At 38.5% G+C, this 22,855-nt stretch overlaps 1 protein-coding gene across 1 annotated transcript in view; it reads right to left on the bottom strand.

The window, feature by feature from the left end:
* Nucleotides 1-13,393, bottom strand: part of colec12.L (collectin subfamily member 12 L homeolog) — an 86,934-nt gene extending 73,541 nt beyond the window's left edge. Inside the window, exon 1 of the mRNA XM_018267927.2 lies at nt 13,006-13,393. Coding sequence (XP_018123416.1) covers nt 13,006-13,012 — 7 coding nt within the window. The 5' untranslated portion in view covers nt 13,013-13,393. The remainder of the gene's footprint in view (nt 1-13,005) is intronic.
* Between the last annotated feature and the right edge of the window lie 9,462 nt (nt 13,394-22,855).

Raw genomic sequence — 22,855 nt, 5'->3', positions numbered from 1 at the left:
TTAAATCAGAAATATTGAGCATGAGTAAAGGTCCCCATAGACGCGACGATTCTTCTTGCCGAACGACCGATTTTAGGGAAGTCCGACCAATCCTTCGAAATTATCGTGCGGTTAGTGGTATTCGAACGATCGTACATCTTACGATTTTTCGGCCGACATCTGTCGGGAAATTGATCGGCCAGGTCAAAAAATCTTTGTCGGTCCCAGTGCAATCTCTCTATGTTTGCAGGGCCAAGCAGGCAGCTCCCCTTTGTTTTCCTGGTAAATTGGTCTTTTTAGTTGATGGTAGATTCGTACGATCGTACGATCGTTCTGAGAAGATCGTGGTCTCACGATCAGGATCTGATCTTTTAAAAATCTCAACATCTATGGCCAGCTTAAGAGTTTTTCCTTACATCTTTTATCAGGGGTGATACTTGATGCTGTAATTATAGCTTTTCTAAATTCTGTGTGTAAAATGCTGCTAGTGTCCAACTAACAGACCTCACCCAAGTTTTAGGAGCTGCCAACACTCTACACAGCTCCTTCCAATTGCTCCCAGTCTCCTTCCAAATTAAACTTCAGATTCCCCTCTGCTCATGACTTGGCTCATTTGCACATTTTAGATTTTATTTCACTCCCACACACATCCACAATGTTCTGCCTCAGCACAGAATAAAGTGCAAAGGCTTCAGTTACTGATCAGCACCCAGCCAGCCCCATCATTCATGGCCGAAGAAAATTCACTTTCTGCTTACCTTACAATAATCTTTTAAGTTCCATTTCATGTGTTCAATGGTATTTCTATAAACTGCAACTGGTCTTCAATATTTATTAATTCATAATAATTCAATATTTTTATTCTGTAGATCTCCATTTCAGAATATCAGCTACTTGTCTGGCTCACAACTAAAGTAAAATCACATGCAGAATACACGTCCAGAACTAGAATGTCACGTGACAAGTTTAGAATTCAGTTAAAGTGAACACTAAATTGGCCATAGAAGCACAGATAATATCGTATGAAATTAATTTTTGTACTATATTCGATGTGTATGGTGGGAAAAGAGACGACCGATATCGGCAGAAGACCTGGATATTGGTCGGCTCGTCAATCGGGCTGGACGGAAAATGTTGATTAGGTGCCTTTGAAGGGACCCAAACTTCGTCCATTGTTAGTGCTGAATTATCAGATACAGAAAGAATTCTATTGTTTCTAACTGTATATCTGATGATTCAGCTCTACACGTGTGTATTGAAACGAACAATCTTTATTGGAGAGATCTTTTCCAAGAAAGATCGTAATTGTTACGTCTATGTCCACCTTAAGGGGGTTATATAACAAAAGGTACAAACTCTGCTACAGGACTAATTACCTATGGCAGCCAATCAGCAGGTAGCATTTCCTGGTCACATGTTTAAAAGTAAACATCTTATTGGTTGCTATGAGTTACTGCACCTGGGCAAATGTGTCCTTATTACATATGGGGTTTGGGTTCGGATGAATCTGTACCCTTCAAAATGTGCTGGAAATCAGTTGAATCCTGGATTTGGTACATCCCTAGTTAATTGTGGTATTTTTTTATCATTGTGATTTTGGCTCCTATCATAAATCTCACCTCATTTAGGTTAGCCTTTTGCTTTCCAATGACCTAGGTGCTATATCGTGAGCATAGGCAGAGAATAATAAGGAATTAGGAATGCTTAGTACTGCTATATATTCAGATACAGGTGTGGGATCAGTTATCCAGAAACACATTATCTAGAAAGCTCCAAATTACGGAAAGGCCATTTCCCATAGTCTCCATTTTATCCACATAATCCAAATGTTTAAAAATGATTTCCTTTTTCTCTGTAGCTTGTGCTTGATCCAAACTAAAATATGCTTAATACTTACTGGAAGCAAAACCAGACTGTTTTTTAATGTTTATTTAAAGTTTACATGATTTTCTAGTAGACTTATGGTATGAAGATCCAAATTATGGAAAGATCCATTATCCGGAAAACCCTAGGTCCCAACCATTCTGGATAACAGGTTCTATAACTGTATAATTCTAAGTTATCCGAATGGTTAAACATATGGGTTGATCATTTTCAGGAAAGCCATGGGTCAGTCTTGAAACAAAAATGTCTGAAATGTACTGACAAGGCTCATGGGTACTGCTCCCCTCCCCATTTGACATAGAATGATTCTACATACTGCTGGGAGCTTTCAGGAACAATATCAGATAACCTTCCCAACACTCAGATCCCAGGGATATAATACATTTTACTATGAGGAATGCTTTTTTTTTGTTTTATAATCTTCAGCTCTTCCAAATTGAATTGTCTAGAAACCTGTAAGAAAATAGACATGTTTTCAATTACAAATTCTGGCTAATAAACGTAATTTATAATTATGAAAAGCTTTCCTCAGACTCCATGTCTGGACCCCAGGAAATATTTTGCAATTTAAGGGAGGTCCACACATTTATTTACTGTGGAAGACCATCATCTTTACTCTTTGACAGTAATGCAACTAAGGGGCTGATTGTCAAGGATTAGGTAGGGGCACTGTGGAAGCAGCAGGAAGAAAATGAGTTTTTTAGGCAAGAGCTGGCTGAACCCATGGGACACAGACAGGATAAGGGCAGGTACAGGGTGACGAGGGAGTGAGACTGGAACAGGGTCAAAGCAGAAAAGGACGGAGAGGGTGAAGATCAGGACTGGACTAGACAGGATAAAGAGGGCGAAGGTCAGGACAGGAATGGACTGGATGGGACAGGATGGTGCGGGCGTAGATTGGGAGCAGACTGAAAGGATGGGACAGGACAGTGTGGGCGTAGATCGAAACAGACTGGGGATAGAGTAGCAAGAGAGCTGGATAGCAGGAGGACTAGATAGCGAGAGGACTGAATAGCAAGAGGTCTGAATAGTGAGAGGACTGGATATAAAACAGGTTAGGTGCAAGGCAGAACAGGAAACAGGAATCAGGAACAGGCAAGGCAAGGTCGGTTCAAGGTCAAGGCAGGGAAAGGTACAAGGTCAAGGCAAGTAAAACAAGGCAGGGTTTAAGCAACGCAAGATAACGCAGGGAAGGACAAGGCAGAACAGGGCAAGGTAGGATCAAGGGAAAAGGGAAGCTGGAACAAACTAGCTAGGGGCACTGCCACAATACTAGGAAGGCCATATAATGCTCTGGCAAGGAGTGTTCAGAGGGCTGGCCTTAAATAGGGCAGAGTCAACCCCGATTGACTGCTGGGCTGGGGCTGCAAAGGCCAGGTAATATATAGTGAGCAACACTGCAGGCTACTCACCTGGCCCAGTGGTTAGACATTGAGCCAGAATCCCAAAGGTATCTGGCTCAAATCCCAGCAGAGCCTGACACTGGTTTATCGATGCTTGAATTTGGGTTTTTACTGTGATTCAAGCTGTTTTGCATTAAAACACACAAACTTGATTTATAACTTTAAATCAAGTACAGTATATATCAACCTAAAAAAACTTGAAAAATCTCGAATGCAAAACATCATCTAAAAGGTTGCGAGGTCTTGTAGAAGTAAATGTGAGCTGTCCTAGCCAAAGGAGTTGAGGTATTCTAGTTCTTTCCACAATTTTATTCAACTCAGTTTTAGAAAAAAACTCTAAAATTGCACAAATATGAATTTGATAAATAAGGCCCTAATTAAACAGGATTAAAATACGTATAATAATATGTAAGTAAGTGTAAGTAAGGATGATCATTAATTATCCATACATTGCTACTCAGCTCAGCATACAGTATTTAATCAAATAGGAGGCCTATTTATTAGTCTCATTGTAGTGACTTTACAGGTTTTTGAAACCACAAATAAACTCTCTTTCTCTAAAACCACAAATGCCATGGAATTTATTAAAAGATCTGAATAAAAAAGTATGAATCAAAAAAAACGCTGAACAATGTGCAAAAGAAATACCTCGAAAACCTCAAAATTTTTCGGACAATTCCTAGTGAAAAAAAAAATTAGGAAACCTCTAAATGTCCAAATCGATTAAGATTGGTCCAATAGGATCATTGCAGCTCCCACTGACTTATATAGGACCTCGACAACTTTTACCAGGCAAATTTATATATTAGAGATTTTTGTGGTTTTTGCACTTAATAAATCTCAATTTTTAGAATTTAAGAAAATATAGAAAAAACTAATTTTTAGAGCTTTGTAAAAATAAAAAGAAATGTGAACGTTAATAAATAGGCCCTTTAGGGTACGGCCAGCTAATCTGCTGGCTTCCTCTGGCTCATGTGTGTCGGCCTGAGTGCAAGCACACTGAACAAATCTCAGCATGCAGTATACATTTCTGCACCAGAATCTCCTTTGTGTATCTGCACCAAGGCTGGCCAGTGCCTCTCAGGGCAAACTCATAAGCCACAGGAGGCTGATCCTCTGCCTGCATTTATAAACAGACTGAGAATGAACCTCATGTAGCTGGACCCAAATTACAATTAGAATATGAGGGTTCCATGCAGGGGCGGTTGTCTATAGTATATAAGTAACATGACTAGGGGTTTTTGGCATATTAACAATGCATTATTAAAATGGCTTGCAGAAAATACTAGCATTTTTACCTATGAATATCAGCCAGGTTTATTTATAAACTGCCCATGGTTCCTTCTACTCCCACAAACCTTTGTACCATTTCACATTTCCCACAAACCACCACACAACATTACAATATCCAAGTGTCATCATGTGACTTGCTGCACTTAATAATATGATAATGACAGACTGTGCACTATTTACATTTATACACCAGTAATTGATAAATATTTATTTGTTTAAATAGATTTTGATTTTACCTAGCTCCACACAAAAACACTACGTTTTTTGGCAGATATACTGTAATGCTCATTTGGCAGTTTTACGACACATTTCATAATAAAGCAGTATAAAATGCCCCGTGCGACATAGCCCTTACTATTCTTATTATATCGATTGTCTTATGCTTCCCACTACTTTATTATACACATACAAGTGTCACAGATACAATACCCTGAAACAAAAGAAGATAAGGATCTCGTTCAGCAGCTCAAAGTAGAGAGGAAATTAAGGGAAGTCTGGCCAGCCAGTCAGACTCATCTATTAATAAAAAACACACAACATGCTTCAGGGGAATATTATATACAAAAAAATCTCACCCTCCTGTTGGATGTTACTGGCAGCGTTAAACACAAACTAACAATAGAAGAAAACAAAACTTATTTGATACCCATAAGGTCCAAAACATCATCTTTAGAAAATATATATTACAACAATGTCAACTAATTACTATTTTTAAGATCCATTCCAGCTTCCATGAGAAATACTGCTCCACGTTCTGACATCAAAAGAACCACTAGCTTGTGTTTTCTTGTCTCTTTGTTTACTGCAGTAACACAACTTGAAATAGTCTGTCAAGGGTGAAAGGCTAATTTGTCCAGCGTTAGTGAATGAGTGTTATCCAGTGGATTCTGGTTACTAATACTTTCAGTACTAAATAAGCTGCTGCTCAGTAAAATGTGAGTATTGTCTCATTAATGTGTAGTAGTGGAGCAGGCACTTCAAAGACCAATCTTCCAGACAGAATATTCAGAAGTTTATTAGGTACATAAGAAGACATTCTAACATGTTTCATATTATACAGACACAAAATCACAGGCTGAATAATCCAATATCACACAGCATATTTAAAAAGGGAGAGAGCCAATATGCATTAAGAATACTGACGCCTATTGCATTAGATAACATAAGTCACCAACAGAGATGTACCTATGTCCTTATGATGGGCTTTGAAGTGCCTGTTCCACTACTATACGGTTGTCCGGTCCCTTAGCTGAAGGTTCAGGGTGGTGCACCTGGACCTCTTCCTACAATTGAACTATAAGAAGGTAAGAAGGCGCCCACTCGGTATCGGGTCAAGGGGCTGATCCAACAGGAGGCGGCCCAACAAAGTCTCCAATGTGTGTACAATCAAAAAATGTAAAGTTGGATCGCACATTCTTAATAGAAAAAGTTTATTTACAAAAAGAAAAAGTTACAAAATCATAATCGTTTGCCCTACGCGTTTCAACCATAAACCGGTCTTCATCAGGGGCACAGAAATGAAAAAAATAAGTAATTAAAGGCCCCTGATAAAGGCCGGTTTAAGGTGGAAACGCGTAGAGCAAATGATTATGATTTTGTAACTTTTCCTTTTTGTAAATTAACTTTTCTCATTAAGAATGTGCAATCCAACTTTGCATTTTTTGATTACTCTTCCTACACATTTTGAGACCTGAAAATTCTATTATATCATCTCATTAATATCTATTAAAGAGGAAATTAAAGGGAAAACATTTTTTTATCTAAAAAAAAAATCATCTACACAGCCTTCTTGACCTAACATGGCTAAAACTGTCTATAATGCCATAGCTGTCAGTACATTCTGTATATAGAGGTTGATATTACAAGATACAGGTATGGGACCTGTTACCCAGAAAGCCTGGGACAAGGGTTTTCCCGGTAAAGGGATCTTTCTGTAATTTGGATCTCCATACCTTTAGTCTACTAAAAAATATTTTAACCTTAAATAAACCAAATAGTATTGTTTTGCTTCCAATTAAGATTAATTATAGATTAGGTGGGATCAAGTACATGGTACTGTTTTATTATTACAGACAAAAAGCAAATTATTTTAAAACATTTGAATTATTTGGAGAAATGCAGTCTATGGGAGATGTCCTTTCCAGAATTTGGAGAATTCTGGGTAACAGGTTTCTGGATAACGGATCTCATACCTGTAGTACATTTTATTGTAGTTGTCTGACATGTGTTTTTATGTGGCACAGGGACTGTTAGAAAGCAAGAAGAAATCAGGGTATAGTAAGAACCAACAGTTCAGCTGGACATGTAGGAAGATGCCAAGTGACAGATAATTGAGAGTGACTTTAGTTTTTGTAATGAAAACGAGATGATTCCTTAATGTATGTAATATGTATATATATCACAGATATGGGACCTGCTATCCAGAATTCTAGGGACCTGGGGTTTTCTGGATAAGGGATCTTTCTGTAATCTGTATCTTCATTCCTTAAATCTACTAGAAAAGCATGTAAACATTAAATAGGCTGGGTTTGCTTCCAATAAGGATTCGTTACATCTTAATTGGGATCAAGTACAAGGTACTTTTTTATTATTACAGAGAAAAAGGAAATCATGTTAAAGATTTGCTTGTTTGGATAAAATTAAGTCTATATGGGAGAGGACATTCCGTAATTTGGAACTTTCTGCATAACGGTTTTCCAGATAACGGATCCCACACCTGTATTATCTATATAATCCTGACATATTCTACAGCACTTTACCGAGATTATACAACATTCACATCAGTCCCTGACGCAGTGGGTCCCTAGCACATTTATATGATCAATGTTATCAGGGACCAATTAACTTTCTTGGAGGTTGGAAGGAAACTTAGTCAAGCACTGGGAGAGCACACAAATGCAAATTTTGCTATTTTACTTGCTAAATTCTTGTTTTGACTTCTTAATGTACCCTGATTTCTTCTTGCCTTCTAACCAATACTTAACATGAATAATGAATGGGAACAATGGTGCTACTCTGAGGTTCTGCCAGGAGCAAACACAAAGCCGATTAACATGCCGACAGTATTACATAAAAATATTTTCTATGCCAAGTAATAACATATAAAAGTAATAGCATTAATGCAGCTCACACAGCTCTCAGGAAATGCAACAATGGAAAAAGTTATTTGTTTTCTTGCACAAATCGAATGATCTAACTATTTTATTACTCCTCAGGGAGGAAGAGAAAGAGAAACACATGTGCTTGTTTACTCATTTCAAGAATCTTACTTGCTTCCAGTTCTTATCTGGGATGCCTTTACTCTGGCAGTGCATGAGACCCCATACAAAGCACAGAGCAGCAGGTGATTAGCTCATTATAATAATATATTGATCTCTGGCCGTGCAGCACAATAATACCTTTTCTTTTCCTAAAAATCGAATAATAAGTGTTGCTTTTTGTGAGAAATATGTTGATAGGGGCAGAGACACACGTGGAGATTCGGGGAGATTTAGTTGGAAAACAAAGAGCTACGAGTGCCATCCCGCCGGCTAGAATCGAAATCGACAGCGGGATAGTACTCAGATTGATTCGTTATTTGTTGGAGTTTTGGGAGATTAGAAGGCTCGAAGAAGAGGAGATTTGTCGCCAGGCGACTAAATCTACCCAAATCTCCACGTGTGTCTCTGCCCTAAATGTTCTACAATAGATAGAGAGTAAATAGTATGATACCCTAGAATCATATCTTATATCTATATTGAGGTTTTAGTTAAAGCAAAATAAGATAGTAAGGGCAGTGATAAAATACATATTTTTCCCTGATGAGTTAAGGTGGCCATACACAGGCAGATTTTAGATGACAATTCGAGTCCTTTAGATCAAGTCGGCAGCTTATTTGCTCATATTGGGCCCTCCAATGGGGCTACATGACTGATATCTGACCATAAATCATCCAGATGTTGATCGTGAAGCAGGGCAGGGCCAAGCCGGCCTGGCACCCCAGGCTACTCAGCCAGCACCATCGCCCCCTCTGCAGCCACGCGTGCACGAGCGCATGTACATCAGCGCGCGTTTGTACGTCAGCTCGCACAAGCGCACTGACCGGTAGGATCACCCTTCACCTATGGTTCTCGTGTACAGGTGCACAAACCACCACAATTTGCCAGACTTTGCAGACCTTACAGGGGGTAGGCAGCAGTGCAAGGTACGTGCCTGGCGCCCCCTATGTTTTGCGCCCTAGGCACGTGCCTACTCTGCCTACCCCTAGTTCCGGCCCTGTCATGAAGGTTTGCTTTTCACGTCATTGATGTTGTCCTAATCTCAACAACCCCTATTCCAGTCTTTGCAATCCAATGGTTTGGCCCTTGGGCTAAACAATTAGCCCAATATTGCCCACCTTTGGTGGACACATTGAAGGGTGAAATCTGCTCATTTGGTGACCATACGAAATAAGTGCATATTATAATGTATGTCCACCTTTATAGGACATAGTGGCCCAAGTGAGTCCAGCAATAGGACTCTTTCTTGTCTTATGTCACCAGTGTGCTTGTACTGCCTATACAGATGAGATGTGGTAAGGCAGCAAACAAATATCTCCCAGAAATGTTAGACTTCTTATCAGGAGGAATGGTCTAAAAACGAATTGAATGATGCACAATATAGGTGCAGAATAGGGGGCAGGGCGGGGGGACAGATAATATATATCCATAGGCAGGTTTATTATGCGGTGTATAAAAAGATGAGCTAATTCACCCCAACTCATCTGACTTTTCTGTGTAAAAAACAACGTACATTTTTGATGGATAGAGAGTCAATAGTATGATACCCTAGAATCATATCATATATCTAAATTGAAGAGGTTTTAGTTAAAGCAAAATAAGATAATAAGGGCAGATAGAATAGAGGAGAGGGGTGCGACATATATTGTTTGCCACACACAACGCTGTTTTGGCACCTCTCCCTGGAAATTTAATAACACATCAAAGCTCCAATCGTGCTAATACAACCAACACCTAATTTAATGACATCATTGTGGATTATGATAAACAGATTATGCTGATTGGTGCAACATTCCAGAGGATATATAGCGAAGCAAGATCCTATGTAGAATTTAATCTGAATTGAGTAAGCCAGTTGGATGACTGGTGAAACGTCTTCAAGAAAAACACAGCAAGTCCAGTCGATTTGACTTATTTCTACAGATGCACATTTTTTGAGTGTTTTTATCTTAGTGTGACTTCTGCCAGAACTTACTTACAAAGGTCTGAAGCAATGTAAAATAACGGTAGCAAATCTGGTTTCCACATTATGTAAAATAAAATACACCTTGATAAATTTGCCATTTATTTTAAACAGGTTTTTACACCATTTTTTGGTGAATGTAGTTGTAGACAGCATAATAAATATGCCTCATGATGTCACACAAAGTCTATGGTGGAATTATCAGGCTAGGGTCTATACATATTCACCTAAAAATGCTGTACCTGACCTGCTTTTCACCAGCTGGAGAACCTATAACTATAACTATATTTATATAATTATATTTTCTTTATTTTTATCTGTATTAAAAGTAGTTTTAATTGATGTTGATTTGGTTTGGTGGGTTAACATCCCCTTAAAGAACAACTGATTCTCAAACTCCAATATTTGCTGTCTCTCTGAGGGTAACAGTGAGTGGGAGGCTTTTGCAGACCTACTAAAAGGCCTTGCTAAAACCATCATTGAAAATCAGAAGGAAAAGGAGAGATATATTTCCCAGCTTTTCACCTTAAACATTCTGTGCTTCTATACAGAATGTACAGTTTCACATGGCTAATCCCCTGCCAAAAGTAACTCAAGCCTGTGATTTGCAATTTAACTAAATATAAATCTGTTTAGTCACCTGTATTTCCCATGCGTTGAGGTCTGGAAAAGGGGCCAAAGCTCAGCTTTGAATTATTTCAAATACAAGTGCCCAAGCAATGGGAACCAGTTGAATTGTATACGCATAACCTTATCCCTTTCATTAAGGCATTGGGACAGGTCTACCCTCACCCAGAAAAGTTTCAACTGTGAATTTGCCAAGCTTGGATCCCACCATTAAAATGATACTTATAATATTTAGACATATGTGATGTTCCTTCCCCAGCAACTGATGTCCTTGGCAATGCAGAGTTTTTCAAATCACCAACTATTTAGGGCTACAGCAGCTTGAAGCTGTTAGATAGTTCTGAAATAAAGTAATGTATTGTTCTGCATACATTTCTCAGTTCCTTGGTGAGTATGGCTTAAATCAGGGGTGTCCAAAAGGCAGATTGAGATCTACCAGTAGACCTTTAGCTGTTGATCAGTAGATCTCAAGACACTGTCAACAAAAAGTTTGTCTAAATCACCCTCCTATTTCATGCTTTTCATTCAGATATTTATTATGTTAAGGTTACATAAGAAATAGTTGTTTGTTAAATATAACAACAGACATCCATGAATCAATATTTAAGTTATATTTTTCATGAAACAGAATGCTAACAATGCTTTTATGGATGTAGATTGTAGATCATAATGGGACAACATCAAAGTAGACCTTGTATTAGTAAAGTATGGGGACTCCTGGCTTAGGTTAACTAAAGGCCAGAAACTCATCAGACAATTTGTTATTTTTTTCTTTAAGAAGCAATGTTATGCCTATGTTTTGAAAATAAGCTTTTCAGGGTTGATTAATGAAAGGACAGAAAACAGAATCCAAAAAACAAGCGCAAGCCACCAAGGAGATGTGCTTTCTACACGAATACAGTGTGTCCTGTATATGGCAGCACTGTATTTATGAAAGGTCAGTTCAGGGCAGCACATAGGTACCCCAACCCCACTAACTTGCATATCTAAAGCTGTAGTGGGAATAGAACATGGCTACCTTGTCTCGCCACTATTGCTCCTCATGCTGTATATTTAATCTACTACAAGATTCGGAACACAGCAAGACCCTAAGGTAAACAATTTGTACCCCTTAGTACAGGAGTCTCCAAACCTTTTCTTACCTGTGAGCCACATTCAGATGTAAAAAGAGTTAGGGAGCTACGCAAGCATGAATATTTTCCTGGGTGGTAAAATTAAAATGCTATTTGATAGCCCACATGTAGACTGTCAGCCTACAAGAGGACAGTACACCTTTTTTTTATGCCAAAATTTGCCTCCAAGCCAAGGCATTCAAAAATAAGCACTGCCTTAGTAAATCTAATGTTTTTATAGACTAGTAGTCAATTGTTGCAAATGATATATTAAAGCCATTCATCTAATGCTACGGAGAAATGTATCAGCTAAGGCAATGTGAAGAATTGTCGATCTGTGTAAAGTGGCCATGTACAAAATGTACAGAAAACCTTGGTACATTTATTAAAAAACAATCACATTCAAGACAGAGCCTCTGTGAGGGTTACAGCTATGGTATATTGCCTCACAGTGTATTTTAGCTCACACCAATTGTAAGAGAAATGTGTGACCCAGCTGGTACTTGGGCTTATCAGCTCTTACAGTGAGTTCATACTGAAAAGTTGTTTTAACTGAATAATGAGAGGAGCAAAAGGAGTTCTTGGTGAACAAAGCTGGGCTGCTGTGATCTACTGGCCACCAGCTTCAAAGCGAGTGGTCTGCCTTTAGAGTACCCCAATCTGAAACTGGGAACTCCAGTGTAAGAGAAGCAGGGGGTCATCATTCTGCTTTAGCATTGTAAATGTTATTTGAAGGCACATAATAAAAACATAGCTGCCATAAAAGGTGAAGCATATAATACTATTGTTACTGTAAATGTGTAGACAAACTATTTATGGTTGTCAGTAACATTACTTATCTACCTATGTGCAGATCTATGGACCTCAGACACCCCTGCCTTTATCAACTGACAAACACATACACACAGAACTGGTTCCTATTGAATAACTGATCCCCCCATTGGTTCCTTCCCCCCCCCCAGAAAAAAAGCAGAGTTCCCCTGTCCCTACATGTACTGCAGTTTGTTCCCCAACATTCTGTCTCTGTGAGCTTAGCTTTCTGTCTCTGTGGCTTAATTACTCCAGCATGGCTCAGACATGCATCCTTTAGTTTAGTCTCAGATCTCACATATGCAGAAGGCAAATATTTTCCAGTCAGTGGATCCTGAGTTAGAAGGATGCCAAATGTATTTCACAAGCCAGTCCCCTGGCATCTAACCACTTCCAGATGTGCCCAAGCAAACAGCCCATCACACAGAGCTCAGCTCCAAACGGTGCTCATGAGAGCGGCAGCGACAACAACAACAAATCAATAGAAAGACATAGATCTGGGGGAGACCATTTTGCCACCAGTAACGTAGCTAAGTGATACTGTATAACAGTGGTGTCCAGCCTGTGGCTCTGCAGTTGACGCTGAACTGCAACTCTGATCATCTTCATTTGTGAAGGGAGGCTGATTTGTTGAAGTTATAGTTTAGCAAGGGCTGTTGGATGTGTTAAAGTCTTACCTTTCATGTTGGCACAGTAGATGGTCGCACAGGACACTTCTAGGTGATGTTGAATGAAGGGCAGGTGACGTCTGATCCTGTGTTACTTTGTTTCCATGTCGGGGGGCCCCAGCAGCCTGACTTATGAGGCAATAGCTTGTGCTGCTGTAGTCCTAGAGGTCTGAGAAGCCCAGCCCGCAGCCTCCTAGCAAACAGTTTACAGAGTTCTGCTGAGCTTCTACTTCAGTTCCCTCCTACTCTCTCATGCAGCTTTGGATACACAATCAGATGTGGAGCTATGCAGGGTCTGTCACCTATTCCCCTAGAACCGGAACATTTCCAGTAAAGAAAATCAGCAGAGGCCAAGGAGAAGGGAGTCAGATGTCTGCAAGTTTATTCTGCAACCATGTGCTTTTTGTACATATGTCTCAGCTCCCAGCCACTCCCCTACCTCCAGTTCCATCCCCTCCCTTGTAGGGGTCTAGCCCGGGTATCACTACAGGAGGTTCACTACATAGCTAAGCAAGCAAGATTATGGGAGTGGGGGATATCATGCATACCTCTCAAATTCCCCTTAATTTGCAGGCACCTAAGGGGATGTGGAACCATCAGGAAAAGCAAAGGATAGGGTTACTGTATGTCACAGGCAATAAGGAAAGGCAGATGCTGGTTTTCATTAGTTGGCAAATGAAAAGCATCAATGAATTAGGTTTAACTGTGCCGTGGCTGAAAGGATGCAGATGTCATTTATAAAAAAAAATCAATTCTGAGTTATCTAGGGGCAACATGAATAGTTTTCATATTAGCCTAAGACGCTGTTGGGATTGATTGGCTTCAGATTGTCGTCACAGTTTTGGCTACAATGATGGAACTGTCTTTTTAATAATAGAGGGTCAGCACCGCCAGCATTGGTCACAGGTGGGACAACTTTAAGGGTGCCCTATAATAAATGGAGCCCAGAAACCCAATATTTCGGGGTATATTTATCAAAGAGTGAAGTTAGATTCTAGTCCACTAGAGTCAAATTCCTCCACTCTCCTTTCATTTATATGGGATTTTTAAAAGAGTATTTATCAATGGGTGAAAGTGAAAGTTCATCCTTTGATAATGACACCTTTCAAAATCCCATAGAAATGAAAGTAGAGTAGAGGACTGTGGTGATCTCTAACTTCATTCTTTGATAAATATACGCCATAGTCTTTTTCAGCATGCCTAAAATAATTGTGCATATTTATGGGACCCCAGTGTAAAAATGGGTTTTCTAGGGTGGCCCTGGCATAGCTAATCTATACTGTTCTGTACATACATGTTCAAAAATCTACCAGCCATTTTACAATTAGACAATGGGGACTGTGGCACATGACCTGAGGTTACTGGTGGGTAACATAGAAATAGATGCAGAACCCCCCAGAGATTTCATTGCCTTGAGTCATTGAGCTGCATTCTGTACTAATAGCTGTTCTTAATCACAAGCTGTTTGATCTGAGCACTTCTTTACCTTTCTCTCTTCTGCAAAACCTTGCTATGTCTGGAAAATCAGCACAATGAATGACAAAGACGTAATATGATATTGGTTTGCTTCCAAAATAGTGGGACATATAATACTCATTACGGGAAATTAATACATTATTTGCACCTATTATTATTGCTTATCTGGTGCCCAAAGCCACGCGTATCAATGAAAAAATATCTTTTTGTGGACAATGCGCTGCCAATAAGGGATTGGGATGTGACACAATCAATAAGACAGCAGAATGGAGTTGTCTCTTTATGGTTTTTACAGGTGATTTATTGTACTAAAAGGGTAATTAGCATTCTGTAAGAGATTATTGTCCTACCCATTCAGTGTTCAGGACCAAACTCAGTTGTCCATGTGCTAAATGCCACTGAAACAATATATAATACAACAAAAGCCTGCAGAACAAGCATGCCCCATTGGTCTTCCGTTGAACAGTTCTGGCTCAGATTAAACCTACTGAACTACAGCTCCTATTGTCACTAGTTGGTAAATGACTGAAGTGCTGAACATATGTTATCCTTATGAATCTATGTATTCAGCTATTTGCCAGCTAAGTAATTTAAAATGTATGCAATGGAGGGAATACATAAATCATCTTAGAACTTGGAATTAAACTACATTAATAAGATAGACGAAGATAAACCCCATGCCCCAACAAGCTTACAATCTAACTGAATATCTTGCAAAAGAAAGTGGCAGTACAAATTAAAGTGCATATCAGCAAATAGCTGCAGGTCAAGGAGCATTTTTTTTACTTTTTTGGAAGGATGAAAATTTGGTTAAAAAGCATTCCAGAGATCGTATTATACAAAAGACAGCAGAGTAATTATAGAGGGGGGAGCCTGAACAGAGAGAGGGAGCCTTGCAAGAATCTGTTCCCCCATCCACCCCTGCATGTGTCCTGAGATTCCCTGTTACCGACTGCCCCTCCATATTTAAATAGATCACTGGTACTTGGGTTGAACAGGGGCAATTAGCCCACACAGGAAAACTGGAGATCACAAGTTAAGGTGGCCATACACGGATAGATCCGCTCGTTTGGCGATGTCGCCAAACGAGCGGATCTCCCTCCGATATGCCCACCTTGAGGTGGGCAATATCGGGCTGATCCGATCGTGGGCCCTAGGGCCCAACGATCGGATCCTAGCGTTCGCCAAACGGGCGGTCGGATCGCGGGACTGCATCAACGAACAGATGCGGCCGCGATCCGACGGGATTTTTAACCCCATCCGATCGAGATCTGGCCGACTTTCGGCCAGATCTCGATCGGGGAAGCCCGTCGGGGGCCCCCATACACGGGCCAATAAGCTGCCGACTTGGTCTGTCGGCAGCTTTTATCGGCCCGTGTATGGCCACCTTTACTCCTCTGGCAAAAGACCTCAGCAGAACATAATGCACAGTAGGAGCAGGATTCAGGAAAGTGATTTTCATATAGGGAAGGAAAATGGAGGTAAGAGACTCTCCATACCAATTACAGAGGTGAGTATTTGGATTGTAAAAGAGACCTGGGTACAGTAGGATACAGTAGTCAGAGCAGGAGAGAGTGAGAACATTATCAAGCACAGGAGGAAATTGAAAGCCAAACAACATGAGGGAACATGTACATCTGCAAATGCAGTTGTGGTCCCTGCACTTTCCCTGCAATCAGTTACATGTTACACAACTTTTATTAAAGGTACTTTCATATAGTTTTACTCTGTACTGCTTAGTCCTTCCTGCCTCTATTCCCGAATTGAGCTCTGCTGCACCTATTGATACAAGGGAATACTAGAGATAGTCACCTCCGGACCAGGCGGTAGCTCCAGGGTTCTCTTGTTGCTCTGCATTAATTGGCACAGTTCAGCTGCACCAAAAGAATAGGGCAGACATGGCTTGCATGTTGAACATTTTCATTGCCCAATTTGTAATTAAATGCAGTGCAATTGTGTTAAGCACATCACACCTTTGTGGCCGCAATGACACTGGAAATTGTGCTTAAAACTGCATTTTGCTCACTGTACTTGTGGATGTACGTTTACCCTTTTATTGCAAATACAAGTAGCACAGGAACATCTCCTGTACTTTCTTACCTGGAAACTTCTGTGCCTTGTTTCAAGGCTAAATTGGTACAAGGTGATATATTTACAATCAAGAGAAAGTCTGGTATCGTTTACTTTTCTATTTAATGTCCCTTGTACCAAAACGATATATAATTAAGTATAAATAATTATATAATTAAGCAGTATACTGTATACATTTCATAGAACTACATAGAAAGTTAGACACCATAAATTATGGGTTTTCTACATCTGTCATAACATTTTCTCTGCATGTTATTTATAATTTTGCTATACAAGTATTTGCCCAATGCTTTACATTACTCATTTGATCCCTCATATTCCTCTTTGACCGGCTGCCATATTTGTGCAGCACTAGTCTATTAACATAAGAAACTACTTAACAGGTTGAGTCAAGTGACACTGAGGTTGGCAAAAAAAGTCATAAACTTCACTGTACCAATTACTTATAAAAGCAGCCCAATCAGAAAAAAAGATCAGCATGACCTAGACCTTCAGGGTTTTTTTTAAAAAATAAAAAAGTATGACCAAACTAGACTCCACAATTTTACCTTATTTATTATTAAAAAAGCACAATTTAATCAGATTGGGGAAAAGCTTGATAAAATTGAGCGAATTGTGCGTTTTTTTTAAAAAAAAATTTTGCTCAATATTTCGGGTTCTTTTCTAAAAAGCCCACATTTTTCAGATCTATGTCCGAAAGGCCACTATAGTTGGATTTTCGGACAAATTACAGCACAAACAACAGATACTTCCAAATAGGATAGGGATCTCTCCCACTGACTTATCTACAACCTTGACAGGTCTGAGATGACAGATTTTTAAAGTCTTACATTTTGCAGAATCTGACATTTGCAGCCTTGGTTGTATAATAAATCTCGAAAAATTTGAGTTCTTTTTTCCCACTAAAAATTCTAGTAAAAAAAACTTGAATTTTTCAAGTTTTTAGCATCCATAAATAAATAACCCCCTTATTATGTCCCTATGGTTATATTGTTACCAATTTCTCATCTGCTTTTTAGAAGTTGTCTAATCCATATTGTCACCACATAATGTTAATCAAAATAAATTCTAGTACCATCTACGGGATACCATCTACAGTTCTCAAACGTTTCCAAATGTATTAAAAAGACATTTACTTTCAAAGGAAAGTTGCACTTTTTTCCCCTCCCAAAAATATTCAAGAAAGAGAAAGTCAGCAGAATTCCATCATGTAAATGTATTACCATTTCAAGCTATTATACATTCGCTTTCATGGAATTGTGCCTTTAAAGTGAGCTGCACAGATGTTTCGCATCAGCCTGCTGCTCCACTCTGTTATGTTAGCCCCAACTGCTTGTTAGAAATAGTCCCAAATTAGTGAGAGGCTTAGAGGGTCACATTCATCAAATTCTGATTGTCATAATCAATTGATAGATTTAATAGACATTAACGCACTGGGTGGCTTTTGGATGGAAAGGCCAAATCTTACTAGCGCTACAGTTCAGGCTTATATCGTGCCATTCTCATTTGGTATTTTCTTGCATAAAGGGGAAATACTATAATACGGTGAAAATGTGCTCTGTTCATTGAGGATTTGGGCTATGCTCTCCTTTTCTGTTTAAGCTGACAGTAATTGGGGGGAGCAGAAGTATTTTGTTCATATAACATTCCTTAAAGGATGTGTCTGCCCTGGAAAAATTTGAAGAACGAAGAAGCCGGAAGAAGATCTCTCCGTGGTTCTCGCTGGAAGAACCCCTGGTTCTTTGCTGATAGGAGCACCGGCCTGGGGTTTCAGGTAAGCAAATACATTCACTTGGGGGTACCTAACATTTGGCACCCCCAAGTGCTAAACCATTTTCCTTCTCCTTTGATTAAATTTTTACTTTTAAACAGTCTCACATGCCATATTGATCACTTTAGCAGACTTAAGGCTGGACGTTCTCCAAAGACAACACCAATAGCTCTTTAGCTGACCATAAAATATGGGGCTGATTTCTACTGAGGCACACATGCGAACATGTTATCGACTTACTATTACATACAGGCAGTTTTATACTCTGACTTACTTCCACAGAAGTAGGGCATGTAGAAATGGCGGATTCTGCCACTATTTAGCATGTGGTGCATTCTGGTGTCTTTACCTGTACCCAGGTCAGTAGGGCCTATGCCTATAATAGTTAACTCAAGTTGCCTGCAAATTGAACAATTTTTGTATCATTATTATATAAAGAGGCGCAGAGTAACTTGGAAGTCCAGGCAGGCTGAATGGATGCAGATCTCTTCTCTGCTGGGTCTGAAGTGAGTGCTATTGCTCTAGAGCAGTGATCCTTAACCGGTGGCCCACAAGCAACATGTTTCTCAGCAAGCCCTTGGATGTTGCTCCCAGTGGTCTCAAACCAGGTTCTTATTATTAAATTCCAGGCTTGGAGGCAAGTTTTGGTTGCATAAAAACTATGTGTACTGCCAAATAGAGCCTTCTGTAGGCTGAATATGGCTCACTGGTATAAAAGGTTCGGGGCCCCTGCTCTAGAGGTACATCATGCCATTATGCACACAAATACAAGTAGACCCATCAGAAAGTTTTTGTTGCCTGCACCAACTTTATGGAGTAATAGGATATGTTATATGCAAAAATGGAATATTTTCTTTGACAGAGCAATCACAACAACCACAAATATGAATAATCAGATATATGCATGTAAATTGGATTTTCCTTGCCGAATAACATATGCCAAAATGTTTTTTGAAAATAAAGTGAATATAAACCATGCTGATAAAGGTATATTGATATTTGATTATAGTGTATGGGCAAAGAAGTAAAATACAGACACCATGGGCCCTGTGTGTGTGTGTATGTGTGGTACCAGTCACAAATTTTCCTCCCATTCAAATAAAAATCCATTTCTACTTGGTGTTTTGTTTCAGTCAAAAGGCAAATATAGTTTTAATTTACTGTACATTGTCATTGCATGATTAATTCCAGCCCGCTGTGGGAAATAACCAGGTCTTGTAGGGTTTGTGGACCACGGTGGGGATAGAAAGAGTGAACTGTCAGAATGTTCAACTGTGCTCTATGTTCCCGACTGTGCTTTCGCTTATTCAGACCTAGGAAAGAAAGAATGCCTCAAGACTGTTGTTTTGTTCTGATAATATATGGTTCATTTGGGGACGTTTATTAGAACCCAGGAGTCAGCAATCTGTAAAAATAACACAACTTCTTTCAGCCCGGTAAAACAAAATGCGAAATTGATTGGCTGTTAAGAAACATGTGGCATTTTAGAATTACTACTTTATAACCACGTCAGGTCAGTAAAGTTCAACATTTAACCTTTTAGTTCTCATAAACTTTTTATATGATTTGCAAAGTTAAATAGTTTCAAAAGAAGACTTAAGTCCTTTAGTTTCAACCTTTTTATATAGACTGTAGAATAAACTAGCCTGAGCTGAGAAAAAATTCTTTTGGTTCCCTAACCACCAGTTAGATTTCTTATTTGCCTTTTCTCCTATACTTTGGAGTGTGGATGGGGAAAGGAGGTGGACACCTTTGCTGGAATAACAACTCACCGAAGAGCAATCCCGGCGGCTGAAATAACGTACTCTTTTGAGTCACCTTCTCCCCAGTGGAACCAGGCATAGCTCTTTCACATATGTCCTTTAATCAATGAGCTTTTTCCTGAGCTTTTCTTGTGTCAGAGAAGCTGTGGACCGGTCAGTTGGAGGAAAAGACTACCAGCAATGGGGACCAACCCGTTCACTCACTCACATGAACCTGTGTTTTTTAGGGATAACAAAAAATGTTGATTTAAAATCCAAAAAACAAATTATTGGAGATTTTGGGCCTCCCAAATTCTAATTCATCACTAATGTAGACTTATGAAAACCCGATAGCAGCCCAATATTGCCCACACACAGTTTGATTACTCTTTATTTTATATTGTTTATATTGCTTAAAGCTGTGAGACATTGTAGTTGCTCACTTAAGTACAACATTATTGGGCTTATTAATTAAAATTCAAATTTGTATAATGTTAGAGTTTTTCTTCAATTTCAAATAAACTCTAATTTAAAAAAAATGCTTGCTTATTTTTTTTTAAAAAAAAGTTCAATAGATTGGTCCAAAAACTTGCAATGGAAAAAATGCATAAAAATTGCCATAAACAGCTCCCATTCACTTCTACATCAACTCAGAAGCTTTAAGATACATTTGAGCCTTCTGATTTTTTTGAGCTTAATAAATGTTGTAAATACAAGTTTTTACAAGCATAATTCAAATTCAAAAGTTTTAGAGCAAAAAAAAAAATTGATTTGTTGAAAAAATTCCAATTCGAACATTGGTAACTTTCTCCATATTTGTTTTGCAACATAGTTATGTTGGAATCACAATGTCACTTTTGATGCAATAACTACACAAAAAAACACAAACCATTTCAGTAAAGTCTGGGGTTGAGGAATTATGATTAGGTCTATATTTAGAAGGCAAAGTGATGCTTGAATGGCATTGTCATGCCATTTTATTGAAATACAATTTTATATGTGACATATAAAGGGGATATATTGTGAAAAATTAACAATGGGACACTATCATTTCTAAATACAAGAAATGTGCTGAGGAAAGTGTTTTGTTTCAGGATGGTTTTAAAAAAAGTTTCCTCAAAACAGTAAGGGGGTTATTTATCAAAGATCGAGTTAATTTTTACCTGAAAAATACGAAATGAATATGAATTTTCGGGTTTAAAAAAACTTGAATCTTGCAAATTTTTCGAGGGTTTATTATACCCCGAACCTGGAAATAACTTTAATCCAATAACAATACTCCAGCTAAAACCTGTTGAGGTCATGTAGGTGTTAATGGCAGAGGTCCCTTCAACTATTTGAAGATGTCTGTAGCCTTCATGATGTTCAGGCTTTTTTTCAGTGGGTTTCACTGAAAAATTCAATTCAAGCAATTCAAGCTTTTTTTTCGCAACTTAATCAAGTTTTCGGGTTCTTCACCCCAAATTCACTAATCCAAGTTTTATACATTAGAGGTTTTTTTTAATAATAATTAAGAAAAATTTGAGTTGTGAGTTCATTTGAGGCATAAAAAAATGCCACAAACCTCTAAAAGTTGACCTTTGATAAATAACCCCCTAATAGTCCCACCAATCTATTCCACTTCCTACTGGCTGCTTTCCTAAACTGGGGAGACAACAGCACATTGCATTGTAGGATAGGAACCAATCAGCAACTAGTACGTAACAGGAAACTGCAGCATATGTTTGTGTGAATGCTGGCCTGTGATTGGCTTTTGAAACACAGATAGGGACCATAGCAGATCTATGTGAAACTCCAATTAAAGGGTAATGATCATTTTTAGTTCAGAAACTGCCACCATATAGTATTCATTAATTGAATTCAATAATGCTATATGTCTCCTTTAATAGTGCTGTAGTTTGGCATGTTATAGATTAATCTTCATATATTTACTAATGATACAACAGGTAGTAGAGAATAAGCTGCTGACTCAGTGTGGACCCATTCAATAAGCACTGACAGGTGTGATATCTTTCTGCCTGTTAACGTGCCCGTTATAGTTATTTAGATTATATTTTATTTTCATATATCTTTACAGTGCATTTTCCCAAAATATTTACATATATATAAAAGAGTAATAAATTAATTAAAGGGGTATTTGGAGACCAAATTAATCTGAATGTATAAGCTTTAATTTCTTTAAAAAAAATTTCATTTAAAACCTAGCCTGCCAGCAACCCAACATATAACAATATAAATACACAAAAGTATATATGTATATATTATGTATTTATATTGTCATATGATGGGTTCCTGGCCGGCCAGGTTTTAAATTAATTTTTTTTTTAAAGCAAACTAAAATTCTTATACATTTAGATTAATTTGGTCTCCAAATACACCTTTAATTAATTTATTACTGTTTTATTATCCTCAAAAGGACCTTGGGGATTTAAGGTGTGTTACAGACCAATTAAAGAGACCTCCTTAATGCCACATTACCTCTACTAATTCATATAAATATAAGAGGAAAAAGCAGCCATATTGGTCACCTTTGTAGAAGCTTTCTTTATTGAAAGGTATAGAACATCAACAAACTTTCACAGATCAATGGTATTGTGTTATGACAATAGATAATGTACAGCAGAAGTCTAAAAGCAACAAGAAAAAGACAAATCATATATATATAGTGACAGCAAAGAAAACTATGTAACCATAAAGTCTGATTCAAGTAACCATTGTGGAGACATTTTTTTGGCAAGTTCCATAGGCTACCATTGGGTTCGGTAGCTTTTAGGTGGCG

This window comes from Xenopus laevis, chromosome 6L (genome assembly GCF_017654675.1).
Source record: "Xenopus laevis strain J_2021 chromosome 6L, Xenopus_laevis_v10.1, whole genome shotgun sequence".
Lineage (NCBI taxonomy): Eukaryota > Metazoa > Chordata > Amphibia > Anura > Pipidae > Xenopus > Xenopus laevis.
This window is presented reverse-complemented; position numbering and strand designations above follow the sequence as displayed.